This window comes from Portunus trituberculatus, chromosome 20 (genome assembly GCF_017591435.1).
Source record: "Portunus trituberculatus isolate SZX2019 chromosome 20, ASM1759143v1, whole genome shotgun sequence".
In the NCBI taxonomy this organism is placed as follows: domain Eukaryota; kingdom Metazoa; phylum Arthropoda; class Malacostraca; order Decapoda; family Portunidae; genus Portunus; species Portunus trituberculatus.
The window spans coordinates 4970001-4996566 of NC_059274.1; the positions used below are offsets into that span (position 1 = coordinate 4970001).

The 26566-nt window shown below is 41.0% G+C and overlaps 1 protein-coding gene across 1 annotated transcript in view; it reads right to left on the reverse strand.

The window, feature by feature from the left end:
* The window catches only part of LOC123506709 (hemicentin-1-like), a 76594-nt gene extending 69191 nt beyond the window's left edge, over nt 1-7403 (reverse strand). The window contains exon 1 of the mRNA XM_045258977.1: nt 6787-7403. Coding sequence (XP_045114912.1) covers nt 6787-7081 — 295 coding nt within the window. The 5' untranslated portion in view covers nt 7082-7403. The remainder of the gene's footprint in view (nt 1-6786) is intronic.
* Nucleotides 7404-26566: the final 19163 nt, after the last annotated feature.

The window sequence follows — 26566 nt, forward strand, 5'->3', positions numbered from 1 at the left end:
AAGTGCAGACACAAGAAGAAAGAAGAAACTCGATAAAGTCAAAGAAAGAGAGAATGGAAAAGAAAATGAAAAAAATTAATAAAGTTATGGCGCTAAATAAATTTTCTCACACTCTTTTCATTGTTACGAAAATTACATATATTTTTTCCTACAATTCCGCTTCCTTTTGTACAGTAACGTATAATATGCATGACCATTCATCTCTTATTAACAAACAACACCATATAATAATTGTCTCTCATTTAATTCCAAGCCCTAATCAGTAATGCAGAACTCATTAACTATAAGAATATATTTAAAAGCACAACAATTGAGCCTCTTGTTCAGTAAACCCCTTTTTTCTTTCTGTTTTCACAAGTCTAAAGAGAAAGACAAAAAAAGAAATGTTGCTTAATGGCTAGTCTAGTGTTTTTCTCATTTCTTTTTCCATGTTTGCATTTGTTTCTACACCATCTATTTCGTTTTCTTTTTTCCAGGCGCAGACATGACACGTGTTTTTATTTTCCCGTGAACTATACTTTTTCTTTCACCTGTGCGGCGCCGGTGAATGTGGGGCAGGAGAGCGAGGATTAGGAAGAGGAGGGGGAGAGTATGAGGAGAGGAAGGGCGTGATGGACCAGGGAGAGGTGTTGGAGAGAGAGAGAGAGAGTGAAGCTGAGGAAGAAAGTGTAGTGGTCAGTGAGCTCAGGGAGAGGAAATTAAAGATCAATTTTAGAGCTTTTGCAATGGCGAGGAGCTTGTTTTTTGGGATAAACTTTCTTTCTCTCTCTCTCTCTCTCTCTCTCTCTCTCTCTCTCTCTCTCTCTCTCTCTCTCTCTCTCTCTCTCTCTCTCTTTCCTCCACCACTTAAGGAGATTATGATTGTGTAAGTATAGAGGAGATATGAACATAAAAGTGAAAATTGAAGTTGATGAGAGGAGGTGGAGAAGGAGGAGGAGGAGGAGGAGGAGGAGGAGGAGGAGGAGGAGGAGGAGGAGGAGGAGGAGTAGGAGAAATTTATAACCAACACAGGAACGTTGAAGTGCACTAACGGGCTTTGTCGAGCAGTTCCTCTCGTCTCTTTTATTCCTTCATCTCCTCTTATTTCCTCCAATACATAAACGCCCTCCTTTCCAGCGTAATTATTCCTGTATTTCTTCTCTTTATTGCATGTCCTTATGGTGCCTGTACTCCTCCTCCTCCTCTTCCCCCTCCTCCTCCTCCTCTTTCTCTCTTCCTCCTCCTCGTGAGTTTGTTGGCCTCAGTTCCTCTTATTCTTGGTCATGTTCTTGTTTTGTCTTGCTTTTCCGTGTTCTTTTCTTGTTCTTCTCTGTTTTCTTTTTTTTCTATCTTTTTTTTTTTTTTCTTGCTCGTCTTCTTCTTTTCGTGTTCTTCTTGTTGTTCTTCTTGTCTTTGTTCTTCTTCACACCTAATCTCGCTTCTTTTGTTGTTTGCTTTTCCTACTTCTTTCTTTTTCCTCCTCCTCCTCCTCCTCCTCCTCCTTCTTCTTCTTCTTCTTCTTCTTCTTCTTCTTCTTCTTCTTCTTCTTCTTCTTCTTCTTCTTCTTCCTCCTCCTCCTCCTTCTCCTCCTTCTCCTCCTTCTCCTCCTCTCCTCCTCCTCCTCCTCCTCCTCCTCCTCCTCCTCCTCCTCCTCCTCCTCCTCCTCCTCCTCCTCCTCCTCCTCCTCCTCCTCCAACTCCTCCTCCACCACCTCCTTCATCTCCCTGTATTTACCTTCGTCAATTTTTTCCTCTTGTTAATACCCTCTCACCTTCAAAATTGCTTTCAATACGTTTTTCACCTCATTGAACTCTTTCCTCGCTAGGCAAATCTTTCAGAAACAATCGCATGCATGTGAATTTGTGTGTGTATTTATGTGTATGTGTGTGTGTGTGTGTGTGTGTGTGTGTGTGTGTGTGTGTGTGTGTGTGTGTGTGTGTGTGTTGTTTGTAATTTCTTTTATGTTTTATGTATGCACATCTGTCCGTCTTTCTGTATGTCTCCTTTTATTTATGTAAGTATGCCTGTGTGTAGGTAATGCTTAACTTGTGTACTCGTAAATGTATATATGCATGCACGTAAATGTTCATGAGATTAGAGTGCAGACGTTAAGAGGATTCGTGTGTGTGTGTGTGTGTGTGTGTGTGTGTGTGTGTGTGTGTGTGTATGTGTACATGTTATGGAGGAACCTCACGGGCACTAACGACTCCACTAAACAAGCGTCCGAAACGAGGCAGTTACGCCCACGTGTCGCCCAGACGGGACAGGAGGAGGAGGACGAGGAGGAGGAGGAGGAGGAGAAGGAGGAGGAGGAGGAGAAGCAGCGTGAGAGGGAAGGGAAGGGATAGTATGATAGTGATGGGCGGAAGAGCATGGGAATGGCAGGCAGAGATGGGGTGGGGGCTGGCAGTGGTGATGGGCGGGAGTGTGTGAGCAGAATGGGCGGGATGGGCGGGATGGCCGTTCATACTCCACCGAGCGGCACCTTTTTCCTCTCAAAATGGCGAGGTCGTGGTCTTATGGTCCATGGCTGGCGCTACTCGGCGCGGTAGTGGCCAGGTAAAGCTTTAGACCTATTTACTGGGCTGGGTGTTATTGCGGAGGTGTTCTGCCCCAAGGTGTTTACTGAGTGTTGCTTGCTCGACTGCTGCTACTCGTCTGTGTGTGTGTGTGTGTGTGTGTGTGTGTGTGTGTGTGTGTGTGTGTGTGTGTGTGTGTGTGGTGACAGGAATACATGTTTAGATACACATTGTAGTTTATCTTACATATCAACGGGTATTTCGTCCTATATTTTCACTGTGCACCTTCATTTTCTAATATACATTATTTACACATCATGAGAAAGTGAAACTATTAACCGTATTGAATGAAAAAGGCTATAGGAATCAGAACTTTCTAATTTGTTGCGCACTAGTGTTTTTGCTGGGAAGAGTACAAAGAAGTTCCAACGAAATGAAGGCGAAATGACATGACGATACCTGAAACACTTGGATGTATCATATTTCACTCGCGGGAATAGGCGGTCAGTGAAGCTTGCAGGGGATAAAAGGGTAAAAAAAGAGAGTGGTTTTTGCAGTGTCGGTATGAGAGTGGAACAACGTGATGACAGGGCAGCCAAGTGGAGCGAACGCTGTGGAAGTAGTGGAAGTGGTGTCATTGCCTCACTCAGTAAAAAAGGAGTAAAAAAATCCCATTATAACAGTGACAGTATTTTGCAACCTTAAAGATGCAAGTTTAGTGCTTCGGGGAGTGAATGGTCTAGGATGGTGGTGGTAGTAGCGGTAGTGGTGGTGGTGGTGGTGGTGCTGCTGTTAGGGTGACATGATCGGGCTTGTTGTCATGGGATATATAATTAAAACGTTAATAAAGTGCCAGTAGTAATGAATAGGTTTATTAATGATGTGGTAAGAAAGTTCTGGTGTTAGAACAAGACCATCCATGTTAAATTAAGTGAAAATTGATGATTCTGTACAAGTGCTTGTGGTGGTGGTGGTGTGACGTCACTGCTTCTTGCTGTTTTATTATTGTATGCTACATCTAATTCCACCTGTCTATTTACCCATGTCTGTTTGTCTGTCTGGCTATGTTTCTGCTTGTATCTCTCCGTGAGTCTGGAAGATAGAAATACTTGGATAGAAGAACCTTCGCTCACATTATACTCATAAAGTAGATTCGTTTATCTCTGCTTATGTTTTACCAGCTCCTCTGGATCAGTCACCAGGTTTTCTCCCAGTGCTTCTCTCGTCACGGATTAACCGGGGAAGGATTTACCAGAATACTCTCAGATTGTTATATTTGCCCTTGAAGATAACAAAACAACCGAAATATAAAGAAACTACAACATATATTGTTTGGGACATGAGAACTTCTAAGGGAAAATTACTTGCCTTTCCAGACGTCCAATCGGATGTCTTACAGATAAAGCTTACAGAGAATTTGAATTTTGTTTTTCTACCTTTTCCCTGCAATGTTAGTAATAAGTCGGCTAAGATTATTTTGTTTTTTAACTCCCTAACGGATTTATCTCTGGTTCCCGTGTAACGCAAGTGTTCCGTGAATATTTAAATTCACTCTCGTTTTGTTAGGAAAATTCAATAATGCCATACTTCACCCAAGCGCTTTTGCCTCCCCCCCTTCACTTCCCTTCCGGCGCCTATCTTTTTGACGTGCCCATTGCGTCGTTTATCTCTCACTTATCTATACACAACCTCCATATATTCACTTTACATCGTATGATCACCACCAGTCAGTCGTTGGTGCTTCACAGTGCATGCATGGTTGCTCCATAATTGTATCAGAGTTTCAATTTCCTCCACAAAATCTAGGTATCGTATGTACACTCAGTCTTTCAGTTGTGGGAGTGACAGGAGAGGAAAGCAGCGGTGCATATACACTACACCCAATCCCAGGTACAACTATCTGCACCAGACTCAAAGGCAAAAGGAAATTGAGGTGTATTTGAACGATATTTTTTTTTTACTTACCTTAATTTTTTATTTTGTATGGAAGAATATGAAGATTAAAAACTAAGTTGGTTTTATTTGTTAATAATTCAAACAAAAAGAGATTTCCACAGATGGAGTCATTCTCTTTATTTTAATTATGTTCCTGTAATTATTTTCTTTTAGTGAAATATTTAGGTATTGAAACGCGAAACCTTTTACCGTAGACATATTTACGAAAGAACAGGAGAGATTTGCTGAAGATAAGTAGCATATTTAAAACGTACATCTCATTTTCCATATCTCTATTGTTCTCCCTATAACAGAGATGAGGTTTGATAACAAAGAGGTTGATTCAAGTCCAGAATCTGAATGTGAAAGCCGCAGATTTTTATCTCGCTTGGGCCTGACATTGTTTTGACGCGGGCGATCGAAGAAGAATTAACTCGACGACGACTGAATGGAAGCCACCCACAGCCATGTTGTCAGAATGAAACTTTAGGATATGAAGTCTCGAAATATTAGTTTTCTATCAAGTCTTAAAAAATGTGTTAAAGAAGTGAGATATAAAGCAACTCATTTCTTCTCAGTCAATAAGAACAACGGGAATGTCTTCTTTTTCCTCTTCTACGTTTTGCTTTTTCCATTTCCTCCTCATCTTTTCCCCACTTCTCAAATCATCATCACTAGTCAATATATTTTTTGTCTTGTTTTTCCTCTTATACTACTACTACTACTACTACTACTACTACTACTACTACTACTACTACTACTATATCTACTACAACAACTACTACTACTACTACTACTACTACTACTACTACTACTACTACAACAACTACTACTACTACATCTACTACATCTATTACTGCTACTACTACTATACCATTAATACTGCTGTCGATACTTGCCTTTCTTCATCTCCTTTATTTGCATGTCACTCCCCACCACTTGACTGAACGGGAGGCGAGACACAGCACCTCTCTGTTATTCCTTTCAATCTCTCACATAAATCGTCATAAAAAAAATAGATCAGAAATAAAGCTACTCTTATGTCTAATTCAATGCGTGTGAAAAGTGGGTGCAAGCAATTTGATCAAAATATCGTATGTTGAACGTGACAGCAGCCGGTGTTATAATATTTGTGTAAATGTTTACTGAGGAATTATCTTGTTCGGGTGAGGAGGGGTAGGACGAGGGAAGCGGAGTGAATGTAGGAGTAGGAGAGGAGGAGTAGGAGTAGGGAGGAAGAGGAGGAGGAGGAGGAGGAGGAGGAGGAGGAGGAGGAGGAGGAGGAGGAGGTCGAGGTGCAGGATAAGGAGGGTGGGTAGAGAAAACGAGGAGCAACGAGAGTAATTGGAAGAGGAAAGGCGCTCGCAAGGAGAAAAATTTTGCAGGATTTGTCAAAAAGGGAGAGGAAGAAGAAGCATTTCTAAGCAGGGAAGCGATGATAAGAAGTGACTCGAAAAGGGAAGGAATGCAAGAGGAGAAAAGGAAAAGGTGGACGAGAGGGGAGACTGAAAGATAAAGTTAGAATGTGAATAGAACGATTATGTAAGTGAGAAAAAAAAAGGGAGAGGGAAAATGTGATAAATGGAGAGAAGCAAGATATAAATTACGAAAAAGAAGAGAAAAGAAAGAAAAGAGTGCAGGAAGAGTAACACTGGAAAAAAGAAGGGAGGAGGAGGAGGAGGAGGAGGAGGAGGAGGAGGTTAGAGACGGATGAAGTAAATATTCATAAAGCGTAGTAGGTGAGTCAAAAATTAGTCATGAACTATGTGCAAGACGTGGCGGAAAAGACAAAGCAAGAGAAGGAGAAGGAGAAGGAAAAGAAGGAGGGGGAAGAGAAGGAGGAGGAGGAGGAGGAGGAAGAATACATAGGAATACATAGGAAGAACAGACACCAGAAGACTTGGCGGGAGGAAGAGGAGGAGGAAGAGGAGAAACGAAATAAAAGTATGTTAAAATTATAGCATATTACTGAGCGGAAGGAGGATTAGAGAGAAATTGACAGGAAAAAGAGACTCGGAATGAAAGGAGAGAATGAACCGGGGAATTAGGGAAAGAAGGAAAGAAAACAAGAATGAAGAAAGTAAGGAAGGAATGTCAGAAAAAAAAGAATCTGAATATCTGAAGGAAGGTTGGAAAGGAGCAAAAATAGAAAGGAGGAGGAGTAAATATTTGTTGATAGACTAAGTACATAACGAAAGAAGGAATAAAATAAGAACATGATAACTTACTGATATAGGAAATAGCGAAGGAAGAATGGTAGGAAGAAAAGGAAAGCTACAAATATTTACTGATACATGTAGAGAAGGGAGGATGAAAGGAAGGGAGGGAATGAAGGAAGCGCGTGAATACTTACTGATATAGTCATCTTGGCCGGGGTACCTGGATAACACATCAGGCTTCATGTCACTTGGGGCTGACGGAAGGGTATTTTGAAGAGCTCGAGCGTGTGATGGCGAGCGAGGTAACCTTTCCCCACCACAACCTCTCCCCTCCCCACCCAGCACTACTACCAACACCACCACCACAAGCACCACCACACCGCGAGCACCACCACCACTACCACTACCAACCACCATCACAGCACCACTACCACCGCCGCCACCACCACCACCACCGCCACCACACGCTGCACAAGTCGCCAGCCGCATGTATGTAAACTATTTCTCATTGACCATCTTATTCACGGAGAAGAAGGCGCGGCTGGTCTTTCTCGTCTTTACTGAAGGAAGTTAGAGCCAGGGACATATGGCCTTGTACAGAGCACTTTGGGTAATGTTTTTTCTATATATCGCAACACAAGCTTCATTCTGGAGCGGCGGGCATGGCGGTGGGGGAGTTTGAGAGGTCAGGGGTCACAGGTCAGGGGAGCGGCGTTGAGGATTTGCGATGGACCAAGAGGGGAGTGAGGAGGGCAGGGAGAGTGCATCAGGCAGAGGGAGCGGCGTGTCTCCCCTTCACCGTGGCCAAGGCGATACTGAGCTCCTCTCAGCCCTGGCACTACTGCGACAACCACCACCACCGCCGCCGCGACTACTATCACCACCACCAACGCGACTACCATCACCACCACCACCTTTATCACCACTGTCACCACCACCGCTTGCCCCTCTGTAGCCACATCATCGCCACTCCGTTGTTAACACCACAACCACCATTTCCACCACCACTGCCACTAACACCATCGCCATCACCACCATCGCTACCAAAATTAAATAGCCTCCACCATTTTCATCAAGATTAAGGACTTATTTCATCGTTGCTATGATACAAGCACATGCACGCCCACACCCACTCCCGTGTACACAGGCGTGGCACACACACACACACACACACACACACACACACACACACACACACACACACACACACGCACAATGAAAAAAAAATTGGACCCACCATATAGAAAGATCACACACGCACACACACACACACACACACACACACACACACACACACACACACACACACACACACACACACACACACACACACACACGAACGAACCGCACGCACACACGAACGCACACACACCCGAGGCAACAAATTACAACAATCCCAATATTGTCGACATGGATTTCACAGCAGGGCGAAGTCAAAACACAGATATACGCCACTAAAAAAAAGATAATAATAATGACAGGAATACCTCCACAAATTTTAATAATAACATGTAATCCACTTGTCTGTACATTCACCTAAAAACCGTCAAGGGATTAATCACATTTTGAACATACATTTCCCTCTCTCAAATATTACCATTCACTTAACTACTTTTTTTTTTTATTTTTCTCATTCTATCTCTCCTACGTCTCTGTGAATGTCAGTGTACGTGCGTGTATGTGTGTCGGGTTTCAAACAGTAAAACAGGGGATCATGAATGAGAATGAAAGGCCGCACGGATTTACTTGTTGAATAACGGGGAGCAGCGATGGGGAGTGTCAATGAATGAGAAAACGTTACACTATTTCCCGGCGATACAGAAATGGAAGGCGAGAATGGGGAGGAATATGTACGACCGGAGAACGAGTGTGGGCAAATGGAGGGCATAGAGTGAAGAGAGTGAAGGAGAAAGGGGTGGTTGGGTAGGAGGGAGTCGCAGGGAGGAGGAAGAAAGGGACGGAAAGGTGGAATAGAAGGAAGAGAAGGCCTGTGTAGTTCGTGGTGAAGTGTCATTCCCAAAGTCGAGAAAGGAATGTGAGACTAGGTGTGTCTGTAATTCCTGGAGGAGAAGTAGGAAAAGGAGGAGGAGGAGGAGGAGGAGGAGGAGGAGGAGGAGGAGGAGGAGGAGGAGGAGGAGGAGGAGGAGGAGGAGGAGGAGGATTGGGAGGAGGAGGTATAAGAACTGGGAACAGTGGTGTAGAGGGAATAGAAAGAGGGAGATTGTCAAGGAGAGGGAATGAAAGAAGAAGAGGAAGAAGAGAGAGAGAGAGAGAGAGAGAGAGAGAGAGAGAGAGAGAGAGAGAGAGAGAGAGTTAGAGCGGAAGGAGAATGCGGAAGGATAGGAAGTGGTGAAAGCACTAAGGGACAGGGAAAGGAGAGAGAGAGAGAGAGAGAGAGAGAGAGAGAGAGAGAGAGAGGGAGAGGGAGAGGGAAGGAAGAACACCAACCATTCGTGAAGATGCATCGAAGAAGAGGAAGAGGAGGGGAGAAAGAAGGGGATAAGAAAGGGTAAGGAGAGGGCGACAGGTGACAGGGAAGATGAACAAGAAGAACAAAGAACAAGAATAGAACAAGAAGAGAAGAACACAGGTGGTCATAAATTGTAACATGAAAGAAAGAGGAGAAAAAGAAAGACAACGAAAGAGAAGAAGAAATGGAGAAGAAATCACTCATATCAGGTACAGCAATAAAAGGAAGATGGAAAGAAGAAAAGGAAGAAAAATGAAAAAGAAACTTAAAGAAAAGAGATGGAAAAGAAAATAACTCGATGAAAAGAAAGCAGGAATGATGAAAAAAGAAGAAAAAGAAGAAAGAAGAAAAAAGGATATAGGAGAATACAAAAGGGAGAATGAAGAGGAAAGTAAAAAGAATCGATGAGAGAAATCTACAAGAACAGAAAAAAAGAAGATGCTTTGAAAAGAAAAGAAAAGTAAAAGGTAGAAGAAAAAGTATAAAGAAAAAGAAGGATAAGAATAGGAAACAGGAGAGAAGAAGAATGAAGTAAAAGGGATAGACGGAAATAAACTGGAATAAATTTGCAAGAATAGGAAACAGACGATAAAAAGTGGTAAAGGGAGAAAGAAGAAAATAAATAGCAAAGAAAGGCAGCAGATAAAAGAAATAAGAACGAAAAGGAAACACAAGTGAAGGAAAGCTGCATTAATAACAAACAAAGGAGAAGATGAAAAGAGAAAAATAATAGAAACGGGGAAAGAAAGAGCAAGACGGGAAGGAAGTTGGCTGGAAGAAAGTTGCAAGAAAAGAAAACACGAGAGGAGATGAAAAGAGAGAAGAGCGGAAGGAAAAGAGAGAGAGAGAGAAAGGATGAAGAATCACTCGTATTCTGGAGCAGGGCAACAAAGCAAACCAACAATAGGGAAGCAGTGACACACGACTTGCCAATACGATGCCGAAGACTGACAGATAAGAGAGTGGAATTGGCAAGACCTTATGTCTCTTGGGGCCTGTCCGCCTCTGCCAACACTGTGAATGGAAACGAGGCTAAAAAAAGACCCTTAATTGAGAGAGAGAGAGAGAGAGAGAGAGAGAGAGAGAGAGAGAGAGAGAGAGAGAGAGAGATATGCATGTGAAAAATTCGTAGGAAAGGCAAAAGTTTCCGTGGTGGAGTAAACATAACCTTACTGGCGGCTTTTGAAGTGGAGGGTTTCACAAGTTGTCTAATTCTGTGCGTTTTGTGCCACAGAGAGACCTGAGGAGATGGGGGAGGAGGGGATAGAGGAGGAGGAGGAGGAGGGGAAAAGGAGGAAGAGGAGGCAGATGATGCGGAGGAGGAGGAGGAGGGAGAGGAGAAGTAGAGAGAAAGTAGAAGGATCTAAAGCAAAAGAGTTTGAGTAACAGTAAGAATAACAAATTAAGGATGAGTATGAGTACGAAGAGAAGAAGGAGGAGGAGGAGGAGGAGGAGGAGGAGGAGGAGGAGGAGGAGGAGGAGGAGGAGGAGGAGATAATCACAACACAACTAGAGAGGGACGGTTTCAGGAGTATGAAAGTAGGAGAGAAAGTGGTAATAATGAAGCTAAAAGATTTTGAGTAACAGAAAGGCAAATCCACGAGGAGCAGGAGCAGGAAAGCGAGGATAAAGGAAAGATAAGGAGGACCATGATAGGAGGAACGGTAGGTATTGATTTGGGAGGAAAAGAAGGACGGTGGGGTATCGGAAACAATGGATGGGAGAGGAAATAGAGGAAAAAGAGGAAATGCAAACGAAAGAGGGAAGGGCTTAGGTGAAGGGAATGAAGGAAAGTATAAAGGGAGATGGAAAAAGAAAAGAGAGAGAGAGAGAGAGAGAGAGAGAGAGAGAGAGAGAGAGAGAGAGAGAGAGAGAGAGAGAGAGAGAGAGAGAGAGAGAGAGAGAGAGAGAGGGCTTAATAATGTTGTGCAAATGACTCCAAGAGGGTATCAGAGAGAGAGAGAGAGAGAGAGAGAGAGAGAGAGAGAGAGAGAGAGAGAGAGAGAGAGAGAGAGAGAGAGAGAGGCTTAATAATGTTGTGCAAATGACTCCAAGAGGGTATCAGAGAGAGAGAGAGAGAGAGAGAGAGAGAGAGAGAGAGAGAGAGAGAGAGAGAGAGAGAGAGAGAGAGAGAGAGAGAGAGAGAGAGTTATTGCATTGATAATTTAGACCGTGTATGTGTTAGCCTTCCTTGCACATCTGCTTCTGAACGTGTGTGTGAGTGTGTGTGTGTGTGTGTGTGTGTGTGTGTGTGTGTGTGTGTGTGTGTGTGTGTGTGTGTGTGTGTGTATTCGCTTATCGCTCTTTGTTAATTCAGTGGCAGGGTTGTTCCTTGAGCATGTGTCGTGTGTTAGAGGATTTGGTTGGTCTTTTCCCTGCTTTACTCTAATCTTGTTGTCATAGACTTTTTCCGCGTCACGTGTTTCCTTCTCATTATTTTTCCTGCTCCTGTTATCATCCTTTCCTTCATTCTCTCACCACCCTTCTTGGCTCCTTCAGTGTGTGTGTGTGTGTGTGTGTGTGTGTGTGTGTGTGTGTGTTCTGTATTGTTAATTATCGTGGTTCTTCGTTCTTTTACATTTTTCTTTTTTTTCATTCTGAGTTCCCTGCATTTCTTTCGTGTTTTCTTTCTTCTATCGTTTTTTTTTCTTTACTGTGTTCCCGTTTTTAACTTTTCCCCTCTTCTCTTGACCTTTATTGACATCATCGTCCTCCTCTTAGTCCTCGTCTTCCTCCTCCTCACCTCCTTTATTTTCTTCCTCTTCTTCCATTCCTATTAAAGGTCTAATTCTGCCTTTATTTGTCTTTTAGTGCTTTCATGCCCACCCATTTTCTCTATCTATCCTTTTTCTTACTGTGTTACTCCTCCTCCTCCTCCTCCTCCTCCTCCTCCTCCTCCTCCTCCTCCTCCTCAGTTTAGGTCAAAGATCAAGGAAAGCTGATGATTCCTGAAGGCATGGAAGGGGAAGAATTTTGAGTGAGTGTGTTTGTGTGTGCGTGTGTGTATGAGTGTGTGTGTGTGTAGGGAGAGGGGAAGGAGTGTGCTTGTATGCGTGTTTTGTATAACTTCACGTAACTCCCCTTTCTCTCTCTCTCTCTCTCTCTCTCTCTCTCTCTGTCTATCTCTTTCTCCGTCACTATTTTTGCCTTCCTCCCCCCATCCATTGCCCTGCCTTTCCTTCTTTCCCATCAGTGTTGCCTCTGTACTTTTCCACTTCACTGTGTTTTGTCTCTGACCCACATTTTACGCAACGATCTTTCACCTTTACTGATAACACCGACACATTTTACTTAAACACGCAAGAGGACAAATGGACTGACAACCACTACACGCACAAACACACACACACACACACACACACACACACACACACACACACACACACACAGACACAGACACAGACACACAAGTAGACAAGTATGCAATAAAGATATGTTTGCAAAGGATTTGTGAGTAGTATTAGAGAAGATTTGCGAAAGAGGAGAAGGAAGAGAAAGAGGAGGAGGAGGAGGAGAAGGAGGAAGAGCAAAAGGAGGAGGAGGAGGAAGAGGAGGAGGAGGAGGAGAGGAGGAGGAGGAGGAAGAGATAGGGTATTGGATCGTGAAATGGGAGGAAAAGGAGGGTTAATCTGCAATACTTATCTTTTCCCAAACTCTATGCGAACCATTCTCTCTCTGTCTCTCTCTCTCTCTCTCTCTCTCTCTCTCTCTCTCTCTCTCTCTCTCTCTCTCTCTCTCTTGTTTCCTTATTTTCTACCTTTGTGTTTTCTTATTTTTTTTCCCATTTTTAACTCTCCCTGTACATACTCTCTCTCCCTCTCTCCCTTTCTCCTTTCATTCAATTCAATCTCTTTCCCCTTTCTTTTCATTTTTTTTCTTCTCTTTCTCTTTCTCTCCATCTCTATTTTTTCTTCTTGATGCACCTGTTAATATTTTACTTCCTTTATTCTCTTTTCCCTTAACCATTTTCCTTCACTATTTATTCATCTATTACTGAAAAAAAACTATCAATTTATTTACCCATCTATATACTTTTCCATATATTATCTCTTCTATGTAACTTTCGTACTCTTACATGCCTATTCAATTATCTAATATGAATCTCCCTTTTACGATCCTGTTTCCCTGCCATTTCTACCCGCTTAATCCCCTCCTAATCCACCCCCGTCCTTACATTAAGCCCCCTAGCGGGTATTACTGGTTCTGCTTCCCCGGGTATCGACGTCTGGGCAGTTGATTTTACCTTTCCGCCGTAAACACACATTCCTATTATGGTGATCGGAATCTCAGCTCGTTTGGCGCTCGTTTGGATGTACTTGTCGATTAATGTACGTACGAGGAAGAGGCAGGGATGTGGAAGATAGGCTGTGTCTGTGTCTGTGTGTGTGTGTGTGTGTGTGTGTGTGTGTGTGTGTGTTAGGGGTGGGTGTAGGTGTGTGTGTGTGTGTAAAAGTGCTCCATGTTCTGTTAAATGTTCTGTTAAATTAATGACTCTCTCTCTCTCTCTCTCTCTCTCTCTCTCTCTCTCTCTCTCTCTCTCTCTCTCTCTCTCTCTCTCTCTCTGGGTCTCTGTGTGTGTATGTGTGTATATATATATATGTGTATGTGTATATATATGTATGTGTATATATGAATATATATGTATGTATGTATATATATATATGTATATATATATATATCTGTTATATATATCTATATCTATATATATATATGTATATGTACGTATATATATGTATATATGTGTATGTAAGTATATATATGTATGTGTGTATATATGAATATATGAGTGTATGTATGTGTATACAGTATATATGTATTTGTATGTGTATGTGTATGTATATATATGTATGTATATATGTATGTATATGTATATATATGTGTGTATGTGTGTTTATATATATGCGTATTGTGCTCATGTCAATGTATGTAAATATTTGTTTGTATAGAGATACAGAATCAAGTGTCCATGTATGCGTAGGAAGGTGCAGTTATTACTAGGGCTGTGTAGGATTTATTTATTTATTTTTTGTTTTTCTTATTTCTTTTGGTAATGCTTGTATTCCAAAATGAACAATTGGCAATTCACTCGATAGCGCTGAGTATTTTAATGTTTACTTATCGCAGGTCTATAGAAGAGCTTCAGCTCAACAGACCCAGGCTTAGTCAATTATTGTTGTAAATAACATGCAGTACCTAAAAAATTGTAAATAAGCCAATAAAGACATCAATCTCTCTCTCTCTCTCTCTCTCTCTCTCTCTCTCTCTCTCTCTCTCTCTCTCTCTCTCTCTCTCTCTCTCTCTCTCTCTCTCTCTCTCTCTCTCTCTCTCTCTCTCATGCACACATCAACCTCTCATACTATGAAAGCTTTCTCGTGAGTAAAATGTGATGTTTTGCCATGAACAAAGAAGAAGAGAGATGAAGGAAAGGACACAAGGCGGAAAAAATGATAGAAAATAAACTGGTGCACGTGTGATATTTATTGGCGCATAAGGCTGAGAAGAATAACAGGACGAGTTGTATTGGTAGATAGAATATTCACAACGCCTTTTAAACTCAAGTAGAATAAGGTGTCAGTGTGCTCGAGAGGTAAACTGGAAAAATAATCTAGTACAGAATATCCTTTTGAGAATTTGATACATCGGGTTCCACTTCTGACGGACATGCACCGTTTTTTAAAAAGGACAAAGGGTTTTGAACTCCTTTTAATCTTTAGTCTTCCCCAGAAAATGCATTATGTATGTACGCAAAATTCCAGTCTTTTGTCTTATATTTTTTTTAGTCTGTTTGTCACCTTTGGGCCTTTAAAATGTATTCTCTCTCTCTCTCTCTCTCTCTCTCTCTCTCTCTCTCTCTCTCTCTCTCTCTCTCTCTCTCTCTCTCTCTCTCTCTCTCTCTCTCTCTCTCTCTCTCTCTCTCTCTCTCTCTCTCTCTCTCTCTCTCTCTCTCTCTCTCTCTTTGTTCCCCTTCATGTTCAGAAGATCAATTGCTGAGATTTGTCCTTTAAATACTTTCCATGTTATTGTCTGTTTGTCTTTGTAAATGTATTCGTCTCTCTCTCTCTCTCTCTCTCTCTCTCTCTCTCTCTCTCTCTCTCTCTCTCTCTCTCTCTCTCTCGACCACAAGTCCCCTCGGGTGTAACTTTCCCCTCACGCGCTGAAAAAAAAGTTTAATGTGGCATTTAGGTGGATAAAAGCCACAGCAATATTCATTTTGCAATTTAAGAAAACTTCATTCAAATAAAAAGGGAAGTTTCTTGGATCCTTGTCACCCACTCCTCCCCCCCCCGTGCCCTTGGACTTCTCCCTCATAAGATCACACACAAATAATAAGTTTTGCACGGAAGAAAATTGCAATAAAGGTTTTGGTTTGAGTTTTCGAAGGTCTAAACTTTTTTTTTTTTTCTTTATATTTCATTCACCAAGAGAGTTAAGTTTTTCCTTCATCTGTTTCCTTTCTATTCGTTTTCTTTTTTTTATTCTATTTCCACATCTTTTCTTTCGTTTCTTTCTCATCTTTCTCTTTCGTTTCCACTTCTGTTTCGTCTTGCTATATTTTTTTTTGTCATGTTTCATATTTCATCCTTCTTTTGCGTTACCTTTTCTCTTTGTGGTTTTCTTGGTTTTTCTTTGCTCTCTCTCTCTCTCTCTCTCTCTCTCTCTCTCTCTCTCTCTCTCTCTCTCTCTCTCTCTCTCTCTCTCTCTCTCTCTCTCTCTCTCTCTCTCTCTCTCTCTCTCTCTCTCTCTCTCTCTCTCTCTCTCTCTCTCTCTCTCTCTCTCTCTCACACACACACACACACACACACACACACACACACACACACACACACACACACACACACACACACACACACACACACACACACACACACACATTCCTTATTTAACAATACACACATACTCTCGTGTTGTTTGCATGTTGACCTTCGTGCCCAGTCTCTTGTTTACACTTTTTCCCTTCACTGAGCATTCCCATGTCTTCCTTCTCTTTACTTTTTGCCCTTGTTTTTATCCCGCTCTGAATCCCTTCAAATAGAGAACCTTTCATGCAGGAACGAAAGAGAGGGAAGACTATGAAAGGCATGCCCTCTCTCATTTCATCCAAACGTATAGATAAAACCATACAATTTTTTCCTCTCCTTCTATGGTAGTACGAAGCAAGGAGGTGTAATCTGGAGTAAAAAAAAAAAAAAAAAAAACTACTTGCACTAAAAAACCTTGGAATATTCCCATTGGCTGGAATTAGAGCAGCGTTTCTTGGCTATTGGTGTCAGAAGCAACTCGTAATTTCTAGCTTTATTTCGTAAACTTGGCTGCCTTTCCCTTTGCTCCTTCCCCCATTTGCTCCCCATGTCTCTCTCCCTCCCCCTTGGTCTCTGTGGACGAAGGGGAGTGGGGAGCAGAGTCTAATTGGTTCGTGCATGGAAAGTACGGCATTTAGAGGCTTTTAGGAGAGTACATGACAAGGGTATGTAAAGGAGGGGAGGGTTAAAGGGAGCACTGAAAGTTTAATGGCCTCTTGTTATGCAGAACTAAGGACTTAGAGGTCAAGGGGAACTTTATCCATGGAGGTAAAAGGGGAGGGGAGGCGGGGCTGTGACTTGGGTTTTGGAAATTGACTGTTTTCGAAAGAGGGAGAGAAGGACGGAAGCGTGAAAGAAGGATATTGGTTCTGTGGAGGATATGAAAGATGATGAAGACGAAATTTGACTGGACGGGGAAATGAGGAGGAATGAAGTGCCAGGAGGATTATAGAGGGATATGAAGGAGGGAGAAGGAAAAGATTGACTGAAAGAAGTGAGGGATGAAGTGCAAGATAATTATAAAAGAAGGAAGAGGGAGGGAGATAACGGAGACTGACTGGAGGATGAGGCGGGGAAGAAAATGTATTGAAGGGATGACAAAGGATTGAGGAAGGAAAAATAGAAATTAAAGGTAAAGGACGGAATGTAAAGGAAGTTTGTTGGAGGTTGAGGTTCGTTCGGCTTGTGGAAGTTAAGGAGGAGCAAAGTAGAAAGAATGCGTGGGTGAAGAATGGTTAAAATTAATGACTGCAAACTTAGAAGATTAGTAATAATAAAAATAAGTTACGAGCATGAAAGCAGGAAACCCCAAACTAATTTCAGATAACGTAGTTGGTAAAAGAAAAAAGAAGTTAATGATTCACGAGAGAAAACATTACACACACACACACACACACACACACACACACACACACACACACACACACACACACACACACACACACACACACACACACACTCATCACTCTTCATCAAGGCCATACGCAAACACTTGTCACTGAATATTCATAAGTTACCTTTCTTTTTTACCTTCGATCAGCATTCAAATTTGCATACCTGTCGACTTTCCCTTCCTCCCTTAAAAAAAAAAAAAAAACTATCATAGAAACATTAGCACTCGGAACCACCACATGAAGAGATCAATACAAAGGGTAATTTTTTGATGTACCAGGCTGTGAATTGAATGAAAGCACACACACACCTGTACTGCATCGTGATATAATTATTCGTAATGTATTGGCGATTTCTATACATTATGGTGCACTCTGATATATTCCCGGAAGCATTAATCATCACGAAATTCCAGGGATATTAGTAAAGCATCAGAAACGCAAATGCCTCGTGCTAATAAAGTATAGTATTAGTGGACAGTGGTGGTGGTGGTGGTGGTGGTGGTAGTAGTAGTAGTAGTAGTGGTTGTACTTGCGTGTAGGAGTACTGTTCTGTACCTTGGTAGAATGCTATTAATGGTTTTTTTTTGGGTTGTTGTTACTATTATTATTGATATTTTTATTTTATTTCTATATGTTAGTATTTGTTTTCTGTATTTCCTCCTCCTCCTCGTCCTTTATTACCTATTATTACTAGTACCACCGTCAGCATGACCACTACAGCCACTAGCTCTACCACCACCGCCACCACCACCATGACTACCATCATTCGTTGTTTGGAAGAGAAAGGAGTCATAAATAATAGAATATCCTATGAATGAGAAGGTGACGGTCGCTGTCCCCTCATTTCTGTTCCTCCCAAGAAAACTTCCCAAGCACAATGCGATGGAAAACACAATCCTTAGCGAGCGAGGGAGCAAAGAAATAAGAAAATGAAAAAATGAAAGAGAAGTAGGACGAAAGGAAGTAAAGGAAAATGAGACAAAGAAAGGAAGAAAATTTGGATATAAATAAAGAAAAAGGTAAAAAGAAAAGGAGGAGGAGGAGCAGCAGAACAGAGATGTAAACTATTACTAAAATCACAAAGAAAGAATCGGCTGAAGATCTGATGTGCTTGAGAGAAGAGAAGGAGGAATACGAGTAAGTAAGAGATGAACCGGAAAAAGTTGTGCGTGTGGGTGTGTGTTGTGTGCGTGTGGGGAGAGAGAGAGAGAGAGAGAGAGAGAGAGAGAGAGAGAGAGAGAGAGAGAGAGAGAGAGAGAGAGAGAGAGAGAGAGAGAGGCTAAAGAAACACGCTACCCAGACAAATTTAAACACAGACAGACATAGAAACACGACACAGGAACATTTGGTTAAGTCTGTGTGTTTAAGTGAGTAAGTGGAAATGATTAATGAGTTAGGAGAGTCGATTGAGTGGCGGCCGCGTTCACTGAGCTGGCTTTACTGACTCGCTAACTGGTTACCGCCAAATCACCTGCCTGACTGACTTCGCAGGTGATCAGCGTACGTTTACCGCTGCCTTGTATAGGTAAGCTGGTAGTCGTGCAGGTAAAGGAAACTCAATGTTTTAGTAAATTGCCACTCTCTTGCTCTTTGTGTGTGTGTGTGTGTGTGTGTGTGTGTGTGTGTGTGTGTGTGTGTGTGTGTGTGTGTGTGTGTGTGTGTGTGTGTGTCCGTTTTCGTATTCCCTTGCATCCGTTTGGTTTGTACAAGAATTCATGAGCGCATGGTTCTTTGATGAAAAAATTACAATAAAAAGACCGGTGCAATTAAGTTAGCACCTGTCTTGCATGAATTACGAGCCGGAACTGTGCTAATTAATTCCAGGTGAATCCATATCGTATCTGCAACGGAGAGCAGCGTGGTGGCGCAAAGGGCGGAGAACACTAAGGTAGAAATAAAGGAGAAGAGGATCATGAGGACTAGGATTGGGTGAGGGTAGTGGATGTGGTACTGATGTGCAGGTGGTGGTGGGATATTAGCTTGGGTAGGTGAAGGAGCGGGAGTTATGGGGGTGGACGAGGAAAATAAAGTTGGGGAGGACTTGGAAGCGGTGAAGGTGATGGTGGTGGTGGATGAGGACGAGGTGGAAGAGGAGGGATAAGAATAATAGCAAGAAGATAAAGATAAAGAAGAGCAACTCGGGGAGAAGGAAGTAAATAATGAAAATAAAATAAGGAACAGGATGAGGAAGAAGATCAACCAATAAGAAAGGAGAGGCAATAGAAGAACATGAAGAGTAATAAAGAAGTTTTGTTATTGGTACAAAAGGCAAAAAGTCTCCTTAGTAAACTATGTTAGTGGAGAATTGAGCTTTTATAGGAGTAATTGAGTGCTACATGCGACAAGACAGGAGCCGTTTATCTCGCCATCAAGCACACAACATAAGTATAATCAGACAAAATTAAAGTAAACCTCTACCTTCATTCCTACTAAACTGAAATAGCAAGACGACCCGCCCACAAGCTTTTACTTCTACTGTATTTCTATTGTTTTTTTTATGCATATATTGTGTCTTGTCCTGCCTATTCACTGCAACCTCACGTACATTTATATGTGTACCGTTAGTCAGTTCTTTTATCGATTGCCATGCTCTTATCATACCTGCCACAGTAAAGAGGGAGACCTTGAAGCACAATACTGTAGAAGTAGGTACAACTCAAGTTCAAGTCACGCACAAGGGTTTTAAATATTTCCTCTCCAATCTTTTACCTGGATTTAATGGAACCTGTGTGGGTGGTTTTACGTTTCTAGTGGTAGTTCAACAGTGTTATATGACGTCAATAGCAGAGACATCCGCTATTAGTTTACGTGGTCTTTAAAAATAACTAATGCAAGAACAAGGCAGTTAAGAACACACATGACTACCACAAGCAAGAATGACTTCGGGTCGCATCACGCTCAAGCGCTGGCCGACTCTCGCGTCTGACAGTGACATAGGTATACCAGGAAAAGGCACACGCTCGCACTAATAATTTTCTGCAACGTGACGCCACTGTGAGGTAAAATCTGCTGCTGTGTGAAAGCCTCGTAATGACTCTGATTTACGAGAAGCGAAAAGGAGAGAAAGGGTCATCCCGGAATTTCCTTTTCTCTCGTTGTCGTCTAGTGGTTATAATTACCACAAAATTCTTATCTCGTTAACTTTGAATATGAATTTTTTTTTTTATTCTGACCATTTCTTTCCTCAATTTAAAACCTTGACGCTATTGTGTGGTACAAATAACTTCCAAACACAATTGGGTCACACAGTGTTATGGAAAATATCATCCTAAACCAAAACTATCTAGAAAACAAAGAATAAGCGGATGAAACGGTACTGGATAATTAAACTTTATGAAAAATTGTTCGGTTTCTTTTTTCCCGTTTTGTTCCTTTGTTGATTCAGTTATCTCAAGATCTCATTCAGTTCCCATTTATTTATGAATCGGATACCTACCTATCTATGGCTTTTGCCTTATGATAAATGACTATATTGTCTCCTTTTAATCGTAAATCTCAATAACACATACCATTGCGAGAACAACAATATTTATGTTACTAATTTTTCTCCAGCAAATTTCTTTCCAATATGATATAGTTTGATTTCATGCCGGCACTTTTTGCTGTAATAACCATAAATAAAGGGAAGTTAAAGGTGAGCAATTAATTATCAACACGTAATTTCACCTCTATTATGCATATATATCATATTTGAATACAACGCGTTTTCTTTTCTTTTTATCTTTACATTGAGTATTCTCACGCACAAAATGAAAAGAGAACAGTGGGGAGAAGCCTCATAATAATCTCATTCATTTATTTTCCTCATTCTCGAAAACTTAACGCTACCTGCTTTTATGCTTCTGCTTTTGTCTTCTCAGGAACTCGTTGCGGTAAACAGTTTGTGGTTGTTCTTGTTGCTGTTGTTGCTATTAAACTTGCGAGGAGCGTGAGAGGCATAGCAAGTGTTCACGAGAGAGAGAGAGAGAGAGAGAGAGAGAGAGAGAGAGAGAGAGAGAGAGAGAGAGAGAGAGAGAGAGAGAGAGAGAGAGAGAGAGGGAGGGAGAGAGAGAGAGGTGAGAGTAGGTCGGTAGGTAGATAAACAGGCATGAAGGAAAGGGACAAATTCTCGAGCTCTAAATATAGAAAAAAACGAGCCCGCTCCCGCGCATGCTCCTGTGTGCACGCTTATGTGCGCGTGTGCACACATGTGTGCACGTTTGAGCGCGTGAGTGCTCATGTTGCGTGCGTAAGTGCAAGCATGCTTGTGGGGTTTAACGTGTGTTAGGTTGTATGTATGTAAGCTTGTTTGGAAGTCTGAATTCGACTGTGTATGTGTGTGTGTGTGTGTGTGTGTGTGTGTGTGTGTGTGTGTGTGTGTGTGTGTGTGTGTGTGTGTGTGTGTGTGTGTGTGCCTGCATGCTCTTGCGTTTGTACCAATAAAGTGAGTCATGCTAGAAGAGACTAATCCTGGAAAAAGACACACAAACAAACAAATAGCATAAAAGAGTAAAAAACATGGTATACTAAGAATAGAAATACATCCCGCATCAGACAGAAATAGATGTCAACATGGAATTACGAATAGAAAACTGGAAGAGTGGAAATCTAAATGTATAAAAATTCCCACCACTTCTGAACATCGCTGCCGACTTTTACACAAGCATATTCTCAACAGCTCATGCAACTTTCATTTTTCCAAGCTTGTTTTCCCGGGACTTGTTGTGTTTGTTTTTAAGGATCCTGGACACGACGTACCTTCTTCTTACGCCAATGCAGTTTTCTTTAATTTCTTTCTCTCGTTTATAGTTTCATTACATTTTTCCAAGGAATTAATACTGTTTTCCATTCTTGATCTCGAATACTAAGCAGGGTTTCTCTCTCTCTCTCTCTCTCTCTCTCTCTCTCTCTCTCTCTCTCTCTCTCTCTCTCTCTCTCTCTCTCTCTCTCTCTCTCACACACACATTCTGGTCATGCTTCCCGTGTTCCTGTTCGTGTTGTTATTCTTTGTTCACGTGTTTCCTCTCTTGATTCTTTTTTTTATCTCACGTTTTGTCCTCTAATCATTAACGCTTTTTCCTTCATGTTTTTCTTTTAAATTCCTTCTTTATTTCACCGTCTCTTCTGTTTCATCAGCGACTCGTATTTTTCTGTTCATTTTCTTTCTCTCTTCTTCCTTTCTGTATTTCATGAAGGAGGTTCCATATTTTTGTAACCCTTTTTCTTATTCTATCACTCTCTCACTCTCCCTCTCTTTTTACCTGTCTGTTCTCACCTGTACTTTGAATATAATATGTAGTTAAGAGATTTTTTTAGTAATAAATCCAAAAATATCATGTTTTTTATTTTCTTTTGTGTTTTTCGTCTCTGTCCACCATTTCCTTTTCTTCATCATTATTTTCATATATTTTTTTTTTGTTGTGTTATTTTCCTCATTTGTATTCCTTGTTCATTTTCTTGCTCTTTTCTTGCTGTTCTTGTCGTTTTTGTCTTTTTTTCTTGTTCTTGTTCATGATTTTTCCTTTTTTATTCTTCTTTATGCTGTTTTACTTCATTTCCTTTTCTTTCTTTTTTTCTTTTCTTTTTTTTCTTCTTCTTCTTCTTCTTCTTCTTCTTCTTCTTCTTCTTCTTCTTCTTCTTCTTCTTCTTCTTCTTCTTCTTCTTCTTCTTCTTCTTCTTCTTCTTCTTCTTCTTCTTCTTCTTCTTCTTCTTCTTCTTCTTCTTCTTCTTCTTCTTCTTCTTCTTCTTCTTCTTCTTCTTCTTCTTCTTCTTCTTCTTCTTCTTCTTCTTCTTCTTCTTCTTCTTCTTCTTCTTCTTCTTCTTCTTCTTCTTCTTCTTCTTCTTCTTCTTCTTCTTCTTCTTCTTCTTCTTCTTCTTCTTCTTCTTCTTCTTCTTCTTCTTCTTCTTCTTCTTCTTCTTCTTCTTCTTCTTCTTCTTCTTCTTCTTCTTCTTCTTCTTCTTCTTCTTCTTCTTCTTCTTCTTCTTCTTCTTCTTCTTCTTCTTCTTCTTCTTCTTCTTCTTCTTCTTCTTCTTCTTCTTCTTCTTCTTCTTCTTCTTCTTCTTCTTCTTCTTCTTCTTCTTCTTCTTCTTCTTCTTCTTCCTCAAACACGTGTAATCCCAGAGAAAACACAGCCGTCAATGCTTCTAATTATTTCAACAAGCTTGTGTTGATTGCATTTCATCGCACAACAGGCGTCGTTAATAGCAGGCGAGCTAATAAATCAGGTACATATTTAAAAGTACAAGGAAATATTAGCGAGATGGAGCTTTTTAATGCACTCCTACTCGAGTTTTCCTGGTATGGCTGTTCAGAATAGATATTATGTTCAGTAAATATATATACTCCGTGAATTATTTATTGTTTAATTCTTTACTATTATTATTTTTTGTTATATCAGGCGCCCCGTAATTGTCTGCCTGAAGATTCATTTCTCTGCTTGATAATTAACTGCATAATATATAATACGCTGTCCAACTGTATGTATGTATGTATGTATGTGTGTAAGTGCCAGTATTTAAGTGCGTGTATGTGTGTGTGTGTGTGTGTGTGTGTGTGTGTGTGTGTGTGTGTGTGTGTGTGTGTGTGTGTGTGTGTAATGCTATCTTGCAGGTGCCATTAAAACAATGGCACTAATTACTTACCTGTGGCTATTTTACCTGTCTAATTAGTTACCGGTGGGTCTGTTACCTGTCGGCCACGTGTTAATTACGTTTTTTTTCATGTGTGTTTGCCAGACGGTGGATCATACTCTTTATATGTATAATTCCAAGGTAATTGTACTCGGGAGGGAGTTGAGAGTCACTGTGAATTATGTAGTCTGGCTTGCTGCGGGATATATGGGCCTTGTAATTCCGTTGCCTGGTTATTTTCACGTTGCAGTGGCGTGTCCTTATCATTTCGTGCTGGTGGTGGTGCTAGTGAAGGGCTCGAGAGTAATTGTATTTTTTCTCTGTTTTTTCTCCTTCCATATAGTTGTTTAGCAGTGGTGGTAACTTCCAGGAATGTAAATACTTTTTTTTTTAGGTCTTCTGTTGCTTAGTATTCGTTCTTTGATGTGACGTTCGGGTGTGTATATGGAGGGAATATGTGTGTGTGCGGCTTTTTTATTAGTATTTGAGGTGTTTTGTGAAGAAAAAGCTCAATAGTTAGACATGTTTGCGTGTCTCTTTGTCTGTACGTTTTGCTAATCCTTTTGTTTCGAGTCTTACTTTGTACCTGTGTCTCTCTCTCTCTCTCTCTCTCTCTCTCTCTCTCTCTCTCTCTCTCTCTCTCTCTCTCTCTCTCTCGGCAGGTATGCACGTGTAGCTTGCCTCTCGTTCCCCCGTGCAGGGTTTCGAAGCGACAAATTCATAGCGATTGTGATGTTCTCCGTCACTGCCTCGCTCCTGGGAACTCATTGGCTTGACGCACGACACTTTTATCGCTAGTCTGTTGGTGTTGGTTGTCACTAATGCCTTTGTGTACATAAATCTTCTTGAAAGCGACTTTTTGCCTTCTTTTCATTGGCCAGAGTGGATGACTTGTTTAATTAAATTTGACAGGTTCGCAGAAGGATCGTTTTACGGTGAGTTTTTCCCAGTGAATCTTACCAAACTTCTGTTTTCACCTGAAAGATATGCCAGTTTTTCTTCATATATATATATATATATATATATATATATATATATATATATATATATATATATATATATATATATATATATATATATATATATATATATATATATATATATATATATATATATATATATATATATATATATATATATATATATATATATATATATATATATATATATATATATATATATATATATATATATATTATCTATCTATCTATCTATCTATCTATATTATCTATGTACTCATGTACCGCGTTTGTCGTGTAACGCGTCATCCCAAGGACATTGAGGTCAGAAGACTGACTTCAAGTGGCAGTGGCGTTCTTTGTGTAAATACTGTACAAGGCTCAACACACCAGTACATTCTATTTCCCGCAGCAAGCCAGCACAGGGACACGTGAGACTCTGCTGCAATAACTGTGGTGGGTTGTTTAGCTTCTCTACTTTAATGTGCAGACTGTAGAGCTTGATAAATGAGTGGGTTTGTTATTAATTGCAATGGATGGTCAAGTAATTGCATGGCAGGATTGTAAGTGTGTGTGTGTGTGTGTGTGTTTTATCGGTCTTTATTTATGTGTTACGTATATCATTGCAAGGCTTACTTATCTTATGCATATATTTGTGTATTTATTAGGTTACTTATTTTCTGTGTGTAAAAGAGACGAGGACACGAAAAATACATGAATAAGTTCTCGCTCACAGGAAGATACTAAGATGAGTTTATTACTTTTATGCCTCGCTTCCTGGACTCTATACAGCATCACTTAACTTCTTTCCCCGGGTTGATTATCTCCATGACTGAAGAATGAACTACCTTATAAATACACATGATGCTACATAACAGAACACACAGGGATGATATACTTCAGAACATCCTCCTGTTACACACATACCTCTTGCTTGTACATTTCACATGTACGTTATGCATAGTGAAACACAAGGAATGACCTCATATACACAGCAGCCGGATGCCATATCTATGCGGTACATTTCTGTGGCATATTCTCATCTCTTAGGGAAGGACTTATACTTAATAATAAATTCCTTCGCATAGAACGTGGCTGCAAGAAAAAAAAAAGACAACAGTGAGGAAGATCGTACATAACACAGATGCTTTATGGGGAGGGGGGACGCAGGCACTCGGTTAGACACGGTTACCTTTCCTACCGAGGCGCGGAATTTGTTAGGGAAATGAGGGGTATTAAATAAGGCACGGCGAGGGAAGTCACCCTGTCCCGTGCCGCCGCGTGCGAAATAGCGGCGCACGACAGTTTTATTAGCGCGCCGAACTACCTCTTGCGCGAAACTAAGTACCGCGTAACTTCCAAATGCTGCCACACATTCTGAAAGAGCCCGCGCAGTGTTGCCGAATGTAGTCTGTTTACACCAAGTTTCCGAATTTATCGTAGGAATGCAGAGAGAGAGAGAGAGAGAGAGAGAGAGAGAGAGAGAGAGAGAGAGAGAGAGAATGAAATTGAGAGATTCATACATATAAACAGATAGACAGAGAGAAAAAAAAAAGAAAGAGTTTTAACCTTATTTTTTCTTGTCTTGCTCAGTCTAGTAAATTATGTACAAAAAAAAAAAAAACACATTAGGGATAAAGGGATATAAAAAGAGAGGAAAAAAAGACCTAGGGAGCCAGACAGAACTACCACGTACAAAGCTGCCTGATCCTGTACTTACTGGGAGAAAAATATAATAAAAA